The sequence below is a fragment of the Mixophyes fleayi genome, chromosome 3 (genome assembly GCF_038048845.1).
Source record: "Mixophyes fleayi isolate aMixFle1 chromosome 3, aMixFle1.hap1, whole genome shotgun sequence".
In the NCBI taxonomy this organism is placed as follows: Eukaryota; Metazoa; Chordata; class Amphibia; order Anura; family Limnodynastidae; genus Mixophyes; species Mixophyes fleayi.
In genome coordinates, this window is record NC_134404.1 from 132,830,616 (window position 1) to 132,850,145 (window position 19,530).

Here is a 19,530-nt window from a genome sequence, read left to right on the forward strand (position 1 = left end):
TTTAGAATGTGAATTTACCCCATTAGCAGTTACTTTTCCAAAATACATATTTTTTTTACTTTTGGCCTTTACCCATCATGTTACCTGTCAAGTGAAGAAATAAAAAAGTCCTATTACCATAGAGAACTATACAAGGCTGACCTATAGTATTTGGTCAGCATGAAAAATAAGCAGCACCCACGTGACTTTTGTAAAAAAAACACTCAAAGCTCTCAGAAAGCACTTGTTAAATTGGACTAATTTCTTCTCCACTAACCTTTACTCTATTACATTTACAGTACCAGAGCCATAACTTAGAATTCTAGCGCCTGGGGCGAGGAAGACAAATGCTGCCCCCCTAGCCTCAATTTTAACCAAATGAACCCAAAATATTTCTAAATTGCGCCCCCCTTCTGCATTGCACCCTGGGCGGTCCCCCCTGTCGCACAGCCCTAATTACGGCCCTGTACAGTACTGCATGAAACCATTAAGTAAATTTGCCTCCCTACATTGTTGAGACAGGACTCAGTGAAATTCACTATTGGGGTCATAAAATGACTACAGCGCAGCCAAATCACAATTACGATAGATCACTGCCCATTATTAAATATATCTAATTTAATATTAGCACACTAAAAACACATAGGGCATACAATGCAACTTTAGGAATACTCATTCACACTGTTGGAATATTCAGACTGCTGACATTTATAAACTAGCTAATGCACTTCAATGTGTTCTATCTTTAAGGCTCTTCCCTGGGATTAATTGATGTCTGAAAAGCACCTCACATGTGCATTAGCCTAACAGGGAAAACTATTTTTCCATCTGAGTTCAGTAGAAGTATTTTAATGTTTGTTGCTAGAACACTGCTCTACCTGACCCTCCATTACTTTTAGCAGCTACTCGGGAACATTCACAGCAGCAGCCTCCTCCCCTGTGTACCATGTGACTAGAGCAGTCACATGACCTGGTGACGTCAGAAGGTCCTTTACATGAAGGGGATCTAGCCACTATCATCCCGGTTGATCTATATAGTGGGAACAGATATACAATGTACACGCTGTAAGACAACACAGCCGCTTATATTAAATATATGTATAATTATGGAATGTGGAACGTATAGTTAGATAATGCGACACCTATGTTTTACTGTGATATTAGTGGTCATGTTGTTTCAACTTAGCAGATATTTTGTTACAGCTTTCTTTGTGATCTTTCTTTACTAAGTCAGTCATGTTGTAGGTACTGAAGAGATGTAGCCTTTATCCTGGTAAAATTGGTAATTAATCCTTATAGATAGTGTTTACATGGTCCTATGGCAATGCTAATCTCAAACAGTGTTTATGGGTAGCTATTGTTTCGATATCAATATTACTTTCTTTGTTGAGTAAAAAAAACTAATACTGCCATGTGACGTAGGTGCTATTGATTTGCCATTATTATTGTCAGCCAAGCATGTACAATAACAATATGACCATCTCATTCTTTTTAAGGTATTCCAATTTTCTAAAAGACAGAACAGCCAGTGTCCATAAAGGGTAAAATCTATGTTATTTAACTAAATCCTATTCTGTTAACTAAACTGTTTTTATTGTTTCTGTGTCAGTCTGAAAGATGATGACAGTGGAGATCATGATCAGAACGAGGAGAATGGCACACAGAAAGACAGTGAGAAGGAAAAAAATGACAAGGACAAAAGCCAGAGTTCATGTAGAAAGAAGGTGGGATAAATTATGATTCACTGCCTAAACAACATTTTGTATAGAAGGGCTGTCTGACAACTTCTAATATTTTGGGGAGGGCTAACAATAGAATTGCAGGAAATGGCTAGAGTGCAGTACAATTAGCTTTGCTTTATGTGACATGGGTGGTGATAACAGTTTTATACAATGTTTGGGGAATTTGTATGCGATAGTTGAGGGAGGGTGGGAGATCTTAACCTTTAAGCATGCCCCTTACACACTAACATCAGTCCAATTGATGTTGCAAACCAAGCTCTGTGGTTGTATGTGCGCCAGGAAAGGAGGGAACTGTTGGGTATCTGAGCAGGTGCTGTCTCCATGCGCTATGGTACCTTGCAACTTCATGGGGTAAATGTATCAAGCTGAGAGTTTTCCAGTGGGTTTGAAAAACCAATCAGATTCTAGCTATCATTTCTTTAGTGCATTTTACAAAATGATAGCTAGAATCTGATTGGTTGCTATAGGCAACATCTCCACTTTTCAAACCAGCCAGAAAACTCTTAGCTTGATACATTTACCTCCATGATCATATTAGGAGGACAGTGCTTCTCTAAATGCATATATTAATATGTATGCATATATTAAATGTTCAGAGAACGTTTAAATATTTTTAATGAGCTTATAAATAAATATAAATTTCACTATGTGACCAAGAATACTTTAAAATTGTGCCTTCTATGCAGTACTATCATACACAAATCATATCCAACTAATGGTATTTTACAAAATGACTATTGTACAAATATTACATTTTAACTTATAAATTTGATATATGTGATGGTGAGAAGATAGGCTTTTCTATATAATATTATTATTATTAATAAAATTAATATAGCACCACTAATTCTGCAGCGCTGTACAGAGAACTCTCTCATCAGTCCCTGCCCTATTGGGGCTTACAGTCTAAATTCCCTAACAGACAGACAGACAGACAGACAGACAGACAGACAGACAGACAGACAGACAGACAGACACACACACACACACCAATTTGTTAGCAGCCAATTAACCTACCAGTATATTTTTGGAGTATATAAAAATAAAACATGATATTACAGTTTGTAGCAGCACCCACATAGGACATCCCTGCTATTTATACATTTGTTGTTCTGTATTTCACAGACTGTTGTGCCAGGTCCAGCTGAGCACCCATTGCAGTACAACTACACATTCTGGTATTCCCGCAGAACTCCAGGCAGGCCAACCAGCTCCCAGAGCTATGAACAGAACATCAAGCAAATCGGTACCTTTGCCTCTGTGAGTGCCTGCTGATTTACTAGATTGGTGGTTTGGGTGATTGTGCAGGTCTAAGTAAAGGATCCAGACAATGCAGCGTAAGACGACTTGACAGGCAGTGTTGGACTGGAGCATAAAGGACCACCAGGAAATCAAGTTATAGAGGTCAGCTACTGGATCAAAGTTCATAGTTCGTAACTAGTTTACACAAATATATAAATATCTCACAACAGCCATATTTTATTTACACCATTCTAGCAATATTAGAAGCCACACAAAATAATTCAGAGGTGTGTCTGTTTCTGGACTAAAAACAGGCACATAGTCAACTGGAAATGTATCACTACTGGCTATTTAACAGCTGACAAACCACACCATTTATTAGTATGACGTCATTTAAGATTTAACTGTATTATAGACTACAGTAAAGAAAAAAATCACAGCTTCAAAACATATAATTAGTAGTGTAAATAAGAAAACCTTATCTGTAAAAGCTTTTTTAAAGATCAAAGTTCATAATTTGAAGGTTTTGTTTTTAAGGCAATGGCTTCAGGTAAAATTAAAATGAATGGTGTTTGCTCTTATGTTTACAACTGATTCCTTAAAGTGCAAGTACAGACAGCATTGTATTATGATAAATAGTCCTCCATTATAAATTTTTAGATAGAGCAGATTGTATTGTACACCATGGAAGTCACAACTTGCCATAGGCTAAAACCATCATTTTTCTAATGGAAATAGTGTGATATTGATCTGTCTTATTGGTGAGCAATGTGAGAGATTGCTTAAATTAAGATTTTTAATCTTTATTCCACTATTTTTAAAGAAGTTGTTTTTGCTAGAAATTAGACTTGTAGGTGACTCCATGTAGAAGATGGGGATTGCGGCCTCACCATCCCGATGAGAATGAATGACATCAGTGGCTGCTAGGTTAGAAACACTCCGTACACTGCCGCAAGAGTTAATCACTTATTCCGTTAGAAAGGCAAAGCGTTAAAAAGGGAAGAATCCTCTATTTGATCAAGTGTTGTCACAATTTATTGAAAATAAAATTAATATAACACAATGCACAAATGTCTTATTGAAGAGGAAGCCTTACTCGAGACCCAGTTTCTTATGACATATCTGATGTTCTTGTTAAAATGTTGTACTTTAACTTGCTATATTAAAAGTATGAATAACTAGTAAAATCACAGGGAATATAAAATTGAAAGTTTTTCACTTCTCAATCATTTCTTCAGTTGGAAAGACAGAGAGCTAAAAAATTATGTTATTGATCAATTGTGTAGCAGATTGATGGGATCTCCATTAAATAAATGATATATTTTCTCGATGGTACAGGTGGAGCAGTTCTGGAGGTTCTACAGCCATATGGTTCGTCCCGGGGACCTGACCGGACACAGTGACTTTCATCTTTTCAAGGAGGGGATCAAACCAATGTGGGAGGTGAGACTCGGCACAACAAGAGAAACTCTAAGGCTAAAACTTTTGCAAAATAGTATATACTGACTTTCATCAAAATATTTTAATTATTAACTCCTGACAACTTAGTTCAGTCACCACTAATTATTTACATAAACCATAGTAGCAGATAGATCTGGAAAGAATGTTTAGAAACAAGAGCGCGCTCATAGTGTAGTAACTAGATGTACCATCCGTAATAATTTTAGAAAATTATGTTCTTGAGCAAAATGGTTAATCAGCTTATCTGAAAAATTGACTCTGTGTACCAACCTTGAGCACTTCCAACAAGGATAAATCCTAGCTAATGGAGCATCCTAATACAGAAGAGACCAGAAACAGGCCATCCCGGTGTAGTATTTATAAGAACTTTTATTAAACGTGTATAAGCTAAAACTTGTACACAAAGCTAAATAATGATGGCTTCTCTGATATTACATCAAGTTAAGATACTATGGCATCCACATTAGAAGCTGGTTGAAAAGCAGATCCAGTTCAAGAAACTGGAGTTGTAAATAGCAGTGGTGCTGAGGAAATAGATCCCAATACACTAGCGATAAGGACTGAAACTGTATTGGCTGTCACCCTATGTGGTCACCCTTAGACTTTGGAGTATGAGTCCAAGAGGCTGGTTTTATAAATTAACCCCAATATATGTGTATTATAAGTTAACAAATTGCAACATTCAGTTGGTTTTAACTGAACACATACTGCTTTTTCGCCATGTGAAAATAACTGGTTTATCTGGCCCAATTATACCTACTTCACGCTGGCTGATCACCCAGTGGTGCCTTTCTTTGCCAGGGAAGCCTACCAAGTACCTTTATAGGGATCTTATAGTCACTCAGGCAAATGGAGTTAAACAGTATAAAAAGTATAACTGTACATTTATTGTAATCATGATAATCACTAGAATACTATATACAAACAGTAATTAAATGCAAGGCAGGTTTACCACATTATTTGTCCCTTATCCCTCTAGCTCAAGGAGTTAGTCACCTGGATGTCCTGACTTGCTTAATGCCCGCCGCTTGGCCTGACAATCCCTCCTCTTCCAATGTGGTAGAAGTCAAGCCCGAGGTCTCCATGTTAGAACAGGCCCACCAAGTAACAAGGCCCATGGCGTTATTTTTATCTGCAGATGTACCAGCAGGATGCCCAATCCAGCAAAAGGCTAGACTTCATCGCTGGAGTTCTTCCCAGGATCAAATCAAAACGAAATCCACCAGTATCCCTGGCTCTCACTCTTTCCTCTATACTCTGAAGATTTCCCATGCTCCAGGGGCTGGATTAGAGGTTGCCTTAGATAGTGGGATCCTCTGAGAGTGGCTGGCTGTTACAGGGCTGTCTCTTCTTATTCCAATGCCTTCCTTGGTTCCCTGCTGGGATGACTCCAAGGAGTCTGGTGGACTACAACTTGAGACAGTGGAGTATACTCAGGTTAATTAAAAGCAAGGCTGAGATGATTAAATGACACTCCCAGTAGTAACACCTTTATAAGCTTTTTCAACCAGAACTAGCTTCCAGCTGATCAGGACTTCCTGTAGAGAAATTAGGGGTAGAATGAATGCAGCTCCAGCCCCCTCATCTGTATCCTGGAACTGGACCACACCCAATGCTTACCCATAACTTACCTGGCTTCAATTTAAGAGCAATCATCACTGCAATGTCAACGATATACTATAAAAAATATAAATTTTTGCAATGAGCAACATAAAATAAAGTCTCCTATAAAGGCATGTCTACAATGTCCCCTTATCCACATGTAATTAGACACTGCATTTGCACTTTAGTCAGCTGGGGAACAGCTCCCTCACCCCCTGCACTGCTGTCTACTTTTATTTTACAGTGTCTCCTGTGGTTGCTTATATATGTATAGATGTTGTAGGGATACAAACAAATAGGGTGACAAGCCACTTGTAATAGATTGTTGGGTCCTTGCTGAGAAATACACAGCTATTTCTGAAATATAGCAGAAAGTCTGGTATACGTGATATACATAACCATATGCTGTGTGTGAGACAGATTTTATTGAACAGCGCATGACCAGCACCCACAGTTGTGCAGGAACCAGCTTGACTGCGTCCCTGGACAGTTTCCATAGCTGAACTCACAAGGATAATGTCTCACTGTGAGGTAGATGATTCTTCCAGTCCCATTTTCTGCACCACACCTTTCTGCCTCACAAAAGGTACTCCCAGCTTCAGGGTTTCCCCCAGGTGCAATCCACCTTAGTGCAAACCCTAACGGATTCTGCTCAGGGTTTGCCTAGGGCCTCTTCCTCATTGGCACATCCCATAGGACAATGAGTAAACTTCATGTCCCACAAGTGTCTCAGGCAATAGAGTCTACATCTGATCTATCATAAGAAGAAGGCAAAATACCTAGAGACTCTGGGGAGAAAGGCTCGGATAGTGTGGAGGCATCATCCACCGCCTAGGGCGTAGATACTTTGGTGTTAGGAGTTCACCAGACCTTAGGTTTTGCAGACCCAGAAATCTCCCACGCTGCTGGATTTTACATCTTTAAGAGGCAAATGAAGTAGTTTGTCTCTTTCCCTCCATCTCCCTAACTAATGGATATGATTTCAGAGGCATGGAAAAAGCCTGCCTAACGTTTTGCTCAGATGAATCTGCTATATGAGAAGCCATTCTAGTAGTAGACCCACCTTTTGCTCGGTTGACTAGGGCCATTAATATCCTGGTGCAGGGTGGGGTCTTGCTTAGAAACACTACGGACAAGAAATGTGACTTCTTGCTCCGCTCTGCTTATGAAGCAGATGGTAGCATTTTTAGACCAGGCATATACACCGCCTGGGTGAACAATTACAAAAGAGCCTGTGTGAGGCCAGTCCAAAGTCTGAGTTACTGGTGTTATCAAATCACATCAGAGAAGCATCTGATTTTCTGGATGCTATTTCTGCACATCCAAGCTAACCGTGCTCATTATTGCAGCTAGGTGTTTGTTATGGCTCCACTCTTAGTCCGCGAATGCAGACTGCGAATCTTCGAGGCACTAACCTTTGATAGTGTGTCCCTCTTTGGAGCCAGGGTAGATCAGCTTATCCAGGAGGAAAAAGAAAATTTTTGCCGTTTTCCCAGACCTAACCTAGACACCCCAGGTTTCGGTCATTTCATCTCTTTAGTAGATCTCGTGGAGCTCCTGCAAAAGGACAGTCCGCTCCCACTAGAGGCGGGTTTCGGCGGGACCACGGGCCCAGCAGACGAGGGAACCCTAAGCTGACAGAGTGGGTCTCTGCATGACGTGACTCTCTGCCATGAAAATGTGGTGGGAGCAACTTTTGTGGGTTCAGGACAAATTGCTGCAATCATCCCCAGATTCCTGATTTTGGGGAATTGTCACTCAATATATGATCGACCTGCTCGACTTTCCACACCATTGATTTTTCACAACAGGCCTTCCAGTGTGTGGTCTTTGGTGCAACAGAACTCTGAGTGGCAGTCCAGAAACTACTGGATTCTGGGATAATTATTCCAGTTCTGCTGCTGGAAAGAGGTTTCGGGTTCTACTCCAACCTCTTTCTAGTTCCAAAACCAGATGGATCCTCCAGGCTCATCCTCAACAAATTGATACGTGTACTTGACTTTAGGATGTAGTCACTACAGTCTGTCATCACGGGCATGCAACCAGGAAAGTTCCTTGCTTGTCTGGAAATAAAGGATGCTTACCTTCACGTCCCCTTATGGCAGGGACATCAGTGCCTTCTCCGCTTAACGGTATGGGACACCAATTACCAGTTCAGAGCGTTACCCTTTAGCCCGGCTACCGCCCCAAGGGTTTTCACCAAGGTGATGACAGTCCTACTTGATTCCAGCTCAATGGATGCGCTTTTTGGGTCTCTACTTCGACACCAGATGTCAGAGGGTGTTCCTCCCACAGGACATATTCTGCTCGGTCCATTCCAAGACCTCCTGTCGAGACAACAGGTCTCTCTCCTTCGATGTATGAAGATGTTGGGCACCACGCTTTCGGTTTTCGAGGCGGTACCCCTTGCGTAATTCCACTCACGAACGGTCCAGAGGGAACTGCTACACAAGTAGTCAAAATCCCATCTTCATCTGATCAGTCAGATGATAAAGTTGTCTGTAGATGTTCATCAGTCTCTTGCGTTTTGGCTGAACTGGTCACACCTTTCCATGGGTCTGTCCTTCCAGACGTGGGAGTGGACATTGACACCAGCTTGTAATAGAATAAACAACGGAGTAAAAAAAAATGGTGCTCTGCTTCAGAGCTGCTAGTAGCTACCTCCAGGCCAAACACCTATATAAGCCCCAAATAAACAATGAGGAACTGACTAGCGCTCATATAACCATCAAACGGGGGAATACAATTGCAGATCAAAATCCTAATTGGATAACCATGACACTGTTCTATTTCTAAATAACTGCAATTAAAGTTCCTCATTGTTTATTGTTGAACCCAGCTTGTCAGGCTAGGAAGGGGTACTTGCCTCACTTCTCCCCATAAATGTGCTGGAGCTTTGGGCAAACCGCAAGGTGCTTGTCCGGTCTCAGCAGTTCCTGTCCAGTCGGACAATGCAACAGCAGTGGCCTACCTGAACCATTAGCACCACGACCATGAAAGAGACATCCAAGCTAATGATGTGGGCAGAACGTCACGTTCCGGTGATCTCAGCCATCTTCAACCCAGTAGTGGACAACTGGGAGGCCAACTATCTCAGTCGCAGCAAGGTCCATCCAGGAGAATGGTCTCTGCACAGGGACGTGTTTCACATTTTAGTTCAGCGTTGGGACTGGCCAAACATAGACCTCATGGCGTCCCGTCTGAACTTCAAAGTTTCTCGGTTGTGCGCAAAATCCCGGGATTCAACCGCAGGATTCGTGGATGCCATGGTTATTCAGTGGCACTTTCACCTGGTCTACCTGTTTCCCCCGCTTCCGAGTGTAGTGAAGAAGTCAAAGCGGGAATGGGTGGTAGCCATTCTGGTGGCTCCAGATTGGTCTCGCAGAGCATGGTACTCTGATCTTCTCGGGATGGCCGTCGGTCCTCCGTTCCAACTACTTCTCAGTCCCGGCCTACTCATGTAAGGCCGTCTTCGCTGCCACTGGTTAGATCAACTGGCTTTGACGGCGAGGCTGTTTGTGCTGTATGATTATTATTATTATTAATTTTTATTTATAAGGCGCCACTAGGTGTCCGTAGCGCCGTACAGGGACAAACGAAATTACAATACAAGGAGAGACAGCACAGTACAGTAAACAATAAGCACAGTAACTCCGTGAGCTCAAAGCACAGCAAGGGCGGGGGAGGGGAAAGGGGAAGGTCTGCGTACGACGGAGCCCAAGAGGGAGGGCACGGAAAATAGGGAGACCCCCGGGGGGGGGAGAGGAGGGAGCGGGAGGAGACAGGGGGAAGAGGGTTCTCCAGGAGGACGACAAGGTTGCTGGAGAGCAGAATTAACAGTGGTGAGACAGGAGGAGGGGTGACCCTGCTCAAAGGAGCGTACAATCTAAGGGGTAAGGTAGACAGAAAGACACGGGGGAGAGAGGGAGGAATGGAGGATAGGGGAAGGGGAATGAAGGGGAAGAGGCAGAAGAAAAGGAAGGTAATTAGGTGGGAGACTGGAAGGCTTTACGAAAAAGGTGGGTTTTTAAAGCCCGTTTGAAACTGGACAGATTAGGGGAAGTTCTGATGGAGGGAGGGAGCTTGTTCCAGTGGAGGGGGGCAGCGCGGGCGAAGTCTTGGATACGCGCATGGGAGGAGGTGATCAGGAGGGAAGACAGGCGACGGTCATTGGCAGATCGGAGAGGGCGGGAAGGAGCATGAATAGAGAGGAGGGTGGAGATATAGGGTGCAGTGGAGTTGGCGAGGGCCTTGTATGTAAGAGTGAGGAGCTTGAAGAGGATTCTGAAGGGGAAGGGGAGCCAGTGAAGGGATTGGTAGAGGGGGGAGACCGACGAGGAGCGGCGAGAAAGGAAGATGAGCCTAGCGGCTGCGTTAAGAACAGATCGAAGGGGAGCAAGATGAGATTGGGGGAGGCCAGTGAGGAGGAGGTTACAGTAGTCCAAGCGGGAGATGATCAGAGAGTGAATAAGACATTTGGTGGCATCTTGGGAGAGAAAGGGCCGGATGCGAGCGATGTTACGCAGCTGGAAGCGGCAGGATTTAGTAAGAGAGAGAATGTGGGGGCCAAAGGAGAGAGAGGAGTCGAGGGTGACACCAAGGCAGCGAAGTTGGGGGACAGGGGAGATAGAGGTGTTGTCGACAGTGATAGAGAGATCAGAAGGGGGCGGGGTGTGAGACGGAGGAAAGACTGAGTTCAGTTTTGGCGAGGTTAAGTTTGAGGAATCGAGAGGACATCCAGGAGGAGATGGCAGAGAGGCAGGCGGACACCCTAGAGAGGAGGGAGGGAGAGAGATCAGATGATGCACACAAAAGGAGTTAGCTGGCCTCTAAGCTATCATTGGCTAGATGTATCACTTTCACTATCAGATGGACATATGTTCAGTTGGGTAGACCAGTGATAGGGGGCTTGACAGCTCATTCCACCAGGGCTGTTTGTGCTTCCTGAACGGCGCTTCATGGCGCTTCAGCCGAACATTTGTGTCGGGCTGCCACTCTCTTGGTTTTCGAGTTGTCTGTGGACACTTTTGTGAAATTCTACAGATTGAAAGGCTTTGCATCTCAGTATGCTAACTTTGGCTGCAAGATTTTGCATGGTTTCAGAACAATCCCCCGCCCCTCCTTAGCAGAAGCTTTGGAATGTCCTCAATGTTTCATGATCTCCCCTAATATGGCGACAGAGAAAATAGGATTTTTGTACTCGCCGTAAAATCCCTTTCTCTTCGTCCATTGGGGGATACTGCACGCCCACCCTTGCTCTGTTGTATGTTAGGTTGCCTGATTGTTTGATATGGTTGGCATTTTTCAGCTGTCCTTGGGCTTTGTTATTCATAAAATGAATACTCCTTGTTTTGGGAGGGGTATAAGAGGGGGTGCGCTACACTCACAGTTTTAGTGTTAAAGTGCCTTGACTCCAGCACCACCTACAATACTGAAATGTTTCGCATTGTCCCCCAATGGACTAAAAGAAAGGATTTTTGTACTCACTGTAAAATCCCTATTTTTGCATTCCTTTTTCTAAACCGTTATTGAGCTGCCTCTCCTTTCTTCAGCAACTTCAGTTATGGAATGCATATATTTTCATTGCTGCAGATGTGTCCTGTATAGTAATTCCAATTCTTGTTCTGACAAAATTCCCACCTAATTGTCTGCTAAACTGACATAGGAAAAAGGAGGCTTTGGTATCTTATAGCAGAATTTGTAGCTGTTTTTAACTTCTCATTTAAATAAACATTTAAAAAGTAAAATTAAAATATATGTACAAATGTTTATTAACTTAAATCAAAAGTATTGCATTCTTAATTCTAGACCTTGCACATTAAGGATGGCTGTTTGTCTCATAGGGGTATTTTCTCTGTCCTCTCTGTAGGATGATGCAAACAAGAATGGAGGAAAGTGGATTATACGCTTGCGCAAAGGACTGGCTTCTCGGTGCTGGGAAAATCTTATTCTAGCTATGTTAGGGGAGCAATTCATGGTTGGGGAGGAGATCTGTGGAGCTGTTGTGTCTGTTCGTTTTCAGGTGAGAACCAGCAAAAGTGCAGAGTGTTTTCCTGTTCTATGTAATTTGTACTGATGTTGCTTATTTACACTAAACCTCAATTATCATTAAAGTTCCCTTTTAAAGGTAATCAAGTATGTATCTTTTGTTTAAAATGTGTTTTTTATGGTGTCATTATCCATTATATATTCTTGGTAAGTGTTCAGGATATAAGACAGATCAAGTCCTACAACCTCTTTCCCTACTTCAGCTACATTGAGGATTCCAAACTCAGTGCTGCTATATTATAGCATGAAGACTGAAAGCACCAACTGTGACTAACAGAGGGATATGTGTTGTAGCATGTCTAGGTGTGCACTTCTCGGTCTGTCTTTGGAGAAGGGATATGTCTCTATATATTACATAATATCCAAAAAATACAGTTTTTCATATATTCAAGTAACATTCCATCCAACCCTTTTAACTTTGGAGCACAGTAAATACCAGTCGGAACCAACTACTGAACGTTGTGTATGTTATACAGTTAAAAAGAAGTATGGGAGGAAAATAAATATTATGACTATTTCAAATTATCATTTTAAACAATTTTACACCTTTAATTCCAAGTAAGCTTCTACAATTGTGTTTTAATTATGAGCATATATCTGACTTTTTGTACTTTCAACATGAGATCAGAAGGTAAACTGAACTGCTGTGTACATATCTTGCCTTCTCTGAGTAATCTAAAGAAACAAGTGTTTGTTCGTATGTTTAGGAAGACATAATTTCTATCTGGAATAAAACTGCAAGTGACCAAGCAACCACTGCTCGAATCCGGGACACTTTGCGTCGAGTCCTGAATCTGCCACCCAACACCGTTATGGAATATAAAACACACACAGACAGCATCAAGTACGTATCAACTATCTTGTTTGTTAGAAAAATGTTTGATTTGAAAGTTATGGTGTTTTGCAAGTGTGGAAAATGAGAGGTGGCAGCTGGGTAACTGTTCTTTCTGAAGACTAGGAATAGATTGTGGCTCGGAAGATGTTTTCATTAAAGAAGACATCAAACATAATGTAAATGTTTAAAAGAGGAACCCTGGCCTAAGCTTACAGAATCTGTTGTTCTGGAAATATAAAAAACATCTCCCATCTGGCACTCCTGTGGCTGTTCATTCTCTTATGGCAGAAGAATTATGAATTTCAGCTCAGACGTGCTGATGGTAATGAAAGGAAAAATGCAAGAGGCATCACTAGTTTTCTTCTTTTTTCTTTTTTTTAACAATAAAAGGAATTCAATTTGCTGCGTTACTGTAAAAAGTAATGCGTCCTGCACACTATTACCGATATTACGGTAATAGTGCGCATAATCACCGTTAACACAGCAATTTCAACACCAGCTTTTTGCTTGCTTCTCCCTGAACCGCAAGCAGAAATCTGTATTAAAATTACCATATTAACGGCGCTATTCTGGGGGGAAATGAAATTCCCCCATAGTCTGATAACCATTTGCTAGAAATTAGTCAATAGTAACAATTATAATTATTTATATAATAATTAAAAATATGAACAGTTTATTAGACATATAAAAGAAACAAGCATAAAAATTCATCGAGTGGCACAAACGCTGAGAATAAATAAGCACTAAAAAAAATCATAAAATCCATATAGGATAATAGATTAGGCATAACATGGAAGGTCTCCTTTTAGGAACACAAGGGTCCCATTTCTTTAGCGGAGAGATGGAGGTTAAAGCATGTAATGAGCTCACCAATCCAGTGTGAAAAGAGTACACCGTCCTGTAAGTATTCCCTGTAGCTCCTGCTGTACTGAATCATAGAGTGCCCAGACATCCTAAAGGTCTGTAGCATAGAAAGCAAAGCCCTGGTCAAGGAAAGCACTTTCTGCCTGAATTTGCACTGCAATTTCATCAGAGGCAGTGGTAGTATCGTAGCTCTCAAGACACATGTTGGAGCATGAAAACCACAGTTTTCCAATGTGGTTAGCATCTGAACGGCAGTTATCACAGACATTGCGCTACTATAGTGCTAACTGGTGGAAGGATGGAGGTTTTTAATAAATATTTAGTTTGAGCGGGCAACTTTTTAATGTTACCAAATCCTTTCTTTATTCTGAGAAGTATCGGTAAGTAGTTATGATATCACTACTTTCTACTTCCTTTACAATGAACCACAATGTCTTGGTATTGTCCGTTTAGTCACCATTCCACGCAATCTGTGGGGTGAATTGCTTTTCTTTTCTATTTGGACAATAGATATAGGAAGCCCAGTAAAAGAATGATTTCACTTTGTCTCTTGAGTTAGACAAAGTGAAAATAAACATTATTAGTGTTAGCGAGCCTACCTCTAGATTGTCATTTTCAATATTATACCGCTCTGCTTTAAATGATGATTAATATGAGCTTGGCATAACATGTAATTAGCCCAATCAAATACCCCTGAATATTTTTGAGACTTGACCTGTTACAGGTGCTTGGGGAAACCATACAGCCATTTACAGCAAAACTGAAAATGTGATATGATTGTTTAATAAGTCTGTACAAGTCTTTGCAAATCTCTTCATTCAATATGGAATTATATTGTTCTTTGATACTTGAAACAGGTGGTTGAAAGAGTCATTATTTAAAGTGTGTAAAGTTATAATAGAAAAATAAATATTAAACCAGTAGTTGTGCAGTTAGTATTTATCTTTATAGTAAGATCACTAAAAGATAACTACTAGTGCACTTTCTCTTTTTACAGATCACTATATTCTATATGTTGTTTATGATTCTGCTACCAAGCCTGTCTTACACCCAAAATAAGCACAATATAAGGACAATGGATTTTGTGCACCATGTTGTTAGGAGGCTGTATTTCATGTATTTATATCATCAAAGTAATGCATATTACTAGGGAAAATAATATCCAGGATCTGTAGCATATGCAGTCACCTGGGATCCTCCTCACTATGATGGAAAGAGTGGGGTTTTGAGTGTGTGTCTCTATCCTGCAGCAATATGTCATTGACACCCCTGAGTCCTTGTATCTTCTAATATTCTTTCACTGACTGTAAGATGTTCTGTGTCATTTGCCAACCAGGTGATTTGGGTATAATGAGGAAATTAACAAGTGAACTAAATATTCCCTACCTTGCCCCAAACCACTGACTACTAATATGAGTCTTTCAGCGTTTGCCCATTTATGTTGCAGTTGGAGGTAAGTACATTCCCCTTAGTTTCTGGTAGGCTCCCCTGGCTAATGTGAGCACTGTAAGTAAAACAGTAAAATAAATTTTACACTGTTTGTGTTGCAGAGTATTTTCAGTTTCCACTTTTATTTGTTTTTTATTTTCATGGAATGTTTGTTTCTGAGGCAGTCAATAAAATGTTTAGGGATTAGAGCCTTGGAAAGTCATGGACTAGCCGAAAGTCAGTTTTATTACATTATTAAAAGGAGGTGAAAGGGGACAAAGGCCTGGTCCTTGACCATTCTAATAAAGTAAGCATAGAGCAGAGACATTATTTGGTCACCAATGGCTAGATTTACTAAGCTGCGGGTTTGAAAAAGTGGGGATGTTGCCTATAGCAACCAATCAGATTCTAGCTTTCATTAATTTAGTACCTTCTACAAAATGCTAGAATCTGATTGGTTGCTATAGGCAACATCCCCACTTTTTCAAACCCGCAGCTTAGTAAATCTAGCCCCAAGTCTTTTTAGCTTACTGTCAGTTTCCACACAACCATTTTGTATTCTAATATATCTTATATAATGGACAGTCAGAGACCTGTCAGTGGTTGGCTGGTATTTAAGAGGAGTTAATGTGGCTTAGAGTGGAGACAGCTGTGAGGGTGTGTGAATGAGAATAGTATCATCAGGGATAAGGTAAGCTTTAAAAAAGAGATGGGGGTTTTAGAGAACGTCTAAAGATTTGAATTATGCAGATAAAGTAACCTCTATATGTGTCTGATTCTTTAAGTTTAGCCAGCTAAACCAGGTAGTGGTAAACCCTTCCCTTGAGGTAATAGAAATCAAGTCTGTGGAACCGATCCTAGACAGATGGGGGATATTGGATTTCCATTTGACTGACATAACGCTTTTACAGCATTATTGAAATGTTTTAGGAAAGTTTTCTTATACAAAGAAATCAGAACTTTGATCATGTTTAGAATCCCAAAGTTTGAACCCTCTGAAACCCCACCTTCCAAATTCCCCTTAGAAAGTTTGATCACCACCCTCCAAAATGGTTGGACCCTTGGACATCTCCACCAGATACACCAGGGGTCTCCGATCGAGCTGTTACAGTGCCAACATTTATCTGAGAGTCCAGGAACCATCTTACTAAGTGATCAGTCCACTTTAAAGGAACCCTCTGTAAAATCCCCTCCCTTTCTAAGAGTAGTAATTTGTTGGGGTGCCCACCATGCGCTCTCTTTAGCAGCAGGTCTAGTCACATCTAGCTTGAATTTCTGATCACCGTCTGCGTATTTAGCTAAAAAGGCTTTGATGAATGTTACATGTATGAAGAGCCCAAGCAGGGCCGAATGTGGCCGAACTTAGGGAGAGAGGTGTGTGATATTTGTAAGAGTGGGAATCAATTATATATAATTTATTTGAATAAAATAACAGTTCCCAAGTGAATCCTTTCATTACCATTAAGTAGTATTTGGGAATATTTATTGCTGCTGGTGTGCTAGAGGTGCCCTTCCTATTGCTCCTGACATAAGTGCATCAAGCATGCAAAAAGCTACCAAATGAAAGTCTCTTCTGGAAAAAAAAAATACATATTTTCTTCAGAGAGAAGTTATCCTGGTAAAGTCAATGTAGCACAAAAATGCAAATATTCTTTTGATCATTATAGTACTAGCTACCTTCAGTCATAAAATGATTAAATTAAAGGTTAAAATCTTTCGCTCACATAGTACATGTGAGCATGATGTGTTTGGAGAGCTCACACACACTTGCTACAAAATCAGATTTTTGGTTTGGTTGCTCAGGGCCTGGGAAGAATTTCACGGCCTAGTGATCAACAGCAGCCGCTGAGTATATTCTCCCACTCTGCCTGCATTCAGTGATAGGGCCTTTTTTTAATTCTTCCCAAAAGTCCCTTTTTTATGCTTTTTGAATCCTCTTTGACAGGATGCCATTTAATGTGTGTCTGTGACAGTGCTCTTAAGAAGAGTATAAGAAAGTTGTGACTGTTTGGTATCCATGGACAACTGACCAATGTGAGATACAAAATTCATGACTTGCTTTTACGTTTTGTCAAGTACATAATATTATGTGTTTGTGGCTTTATGCTTTTCCTTTCATTACAGGGACAAAACAAGTTTCCGAAACACAAAGATTGCGTTGTGAAAGCAATTATCCTCTGTGTTGACCTTTTGCTATGTTTGAATCCATCACTCCCACCATCAGACAGTATTCTGCTTGTGCTGTAATGACACCACTCTACCATACACTGCCAGCGAGTCCAGTATTCATGGCAAAGGCAGTATGTTGCCCGAGTTCTGTCAGAGATGTGGATGAAAATGGCTTTCTTGTCACTGCTACGTCAGTCCTTGCTTCATGAACTGCGCACTACAACTACTATCCTGGGAGAGAAATTGCACCAAAACTTTATTTTTCATTTAATATTTTTATTTTATTTTTTAAGGGCCAGCAGATGATTGGCATGGAACAATTTTTTTAAACCATTTTCCTTATTGTTGTGTAAATTGTGGCCACTCCAGTGCTAATGGAGTTAAATGCTTTCTTTTTTTCACAAGCAAACCTATGTTCCCAAAAATTGCCTTGTAATGGTTATTCAGCACTTTGTTAGTTTCCTTTCATATTTTGAACGGAATGAATGAATTTGAATGTTTTTTTGTGTATGATAAGTGTAATCATCACTTTACCAGACCCTTTACTGAGACATATCAGTATTATTCTAGTATTCATAGGAGGAACTTTAGCTGCTGCTATATGGAAATGTCAACCGCTGCAGCTCTGTCATTAAAATATTGTCATTCTTCCTGTGTTTTTTTTGTTTTGTTTTGGGGTTCTTAGTTGTTGTTTTTTTTTGTTTTTTTTCTTTTTGTTTTTTTTTTTTTAATCATATCTGGTTTTTTAGTAGGTGGAAACTACAGATTATTCTTATTTCTACACAAAACCTCATGGTGGAGAGTGCATTATTTTAGTCAATGATTTTAATGCAGTATGAGCCTTTTTTTGGAGACAATTTTACACAGCGGATACAATGGTTCAGCAATAAAAATCAAAATACGTAAATTAGCTGCAGAGAAACATGTATCTTTATATCACAATCATGTAAATAAAGGAAGGACCATTCAGTGTGCACACACCCCAACAAGCAAACAAGATGAAAGGACAGAGAAATGGGTTAGTGGGTTACTCCAAATTACATTTCGAATCATTGAAAAAGGTACACTTGATAGTTACTTGTGCTAGAAAGTGAGAATATAGAGAGCAAGATAGATCAGGCATGTTATCAGCTGTCCACAGACTTTATTAAAACAAGCTGATTTTTTCATTAATTAGGATTAATTTATACAGTGCAAAGCAGAGAATGTTTAATAACCAATTTTGAGGCTAAGAAAATGCAATTTAACAGACTGGTTTAAATAAAAATTTTGGTGAAAAGGAACCCCAATAGGTTCTGGGAGCCTGTCCTAGAAGACAAATCAGCAAGTGTGACTAGATTTTCTTCCAATAACTCTAAGCTATCTAAAGTATAGTTGGCATATTTTTACCATTTATCTAATATATAAATGTCTAGTCTATAATATAAGTGTCTAGTGGCGTGTTAGTCTGTGTGTGTGTGTGAAAAAAAACAAAAAACCAAGCTGCAGCGCCACCTTCTGGGCAGAGTTATACACTGACCTATATATTTCTTGAAGGAGAAGTGACAGTTGGGAGTGGTTGGTGGTTGCCGGGGGTGACAGTGGGGCGTTTTTAACACCTTAAGTAGCTTGATTTGACTAGAATGCATGAGTATCATGCACGGGTTAACTGACCTACTAAATTCTTAGTGTGTGTGGAAAAAAAAAAACCTCAAAAAGGGCTGAAATTTGGTATACTGACATTATTGACGAGTTGAGGGGTCAAACTCATTTTCGTGAGGTAATTTTACCTCATGAACACACATGTGTACAGTGGCGGATCAAGGGGGGTGCGATCGGGGCAATCGCCCCCCCCCCCCAGCAGGGGTTTGCTGCCGATGGCTGCACAATATGTGCAGGTCCGTCTGGCAGTGACAGTGTGCTGCCCGGCTGCTCTGATTGTGTTTTAAACACAATCTAAAGATGCCCATAGATGGTCTAATGACAGATGTTGGATTTGGCCATATTCTTGTGTGGACAAACCTGAAACATCCAGCTGTTCTGCACCTTGTCCTAATTTGTGAAACTACAATTCCCAGCATGCTTTGCCAATATATAGCAGCTTATTGCTGGAATGGTATGCTGGGAATTATAGTTTCACATCACCTGGAGTGTCACAGGTTAGCCAACACTGTTCTAATG

At 40.7% G+C, this 19,530-nt stretch overlaps 1 protein-coding gene across 2 annotated transcripts; it reads left to right on the plus strand.

Annotated features, from left to right (window-relative positions):
- Window positions 1-924: 924 nt before the first annotated feature.
- Window positions 925-18,018, plus strand: EIF4E2 (eukaryotic translation initiation factor 4E family member 2). 2 transcript variants are annotated; one of them, XR_012689633.1, is made up of 8 exons: window positions 925-1,044; window positions 1,589-1,703; window positions 2,847-2,981; window positions 4,302-4,406; window positions 11,896-12,048; window positions 12,782-12,918; window positions 13,719-13,809; window positions 17,326-18,018. XR_012689633.1 is itself a non-coding variant. In XM_075202354.1 (7 exons), exons 1-7 carry the CDS (start codon window positions 1,034-1,036, stop codon window positions 17,363-17,365), a joined length of 696 nt encoding a protein of 231 aa, XP_075058455.1. In that variant the 5' UTR covers window positions 926-1,033; the 3' UTR covers window positions 17,366-18,018. The 2 variants fall into 2 exon arrangements, 1 of the variants encoding a protein (XP_075058455.1); XM_075202354.1 differs by lacking the exon at window positions 13,719-13,809 and having other exon boundaries at window positions 926-1,044.
- The last annotated feature ends 1,512 nt before the right edge of the window (window positions 18,019-19,530 follow it).

What these genes read in the sequence shown, in the direction of transcription:
- EIF4E2 (XM_075202354.1), top strand. An exon ending in AGAGTTCATGTAGAAAGAAG is followed by an intron (nt 1,704 to 2,846) that starts GTGGGATAAATT and finishes TGTATTTCACAG; the next exon opens with ACTGTTGTGCCAGGTCCAGC. An exon ending in TTGTGTCTGTTCGTTTTCAG is followed by an intron (nt 12,049 to 12,781) that starts GTGAGAACCAGC and finishes TCGTATGTTTAG; the next exon opens with GAAGACATAATTTCTATCTG.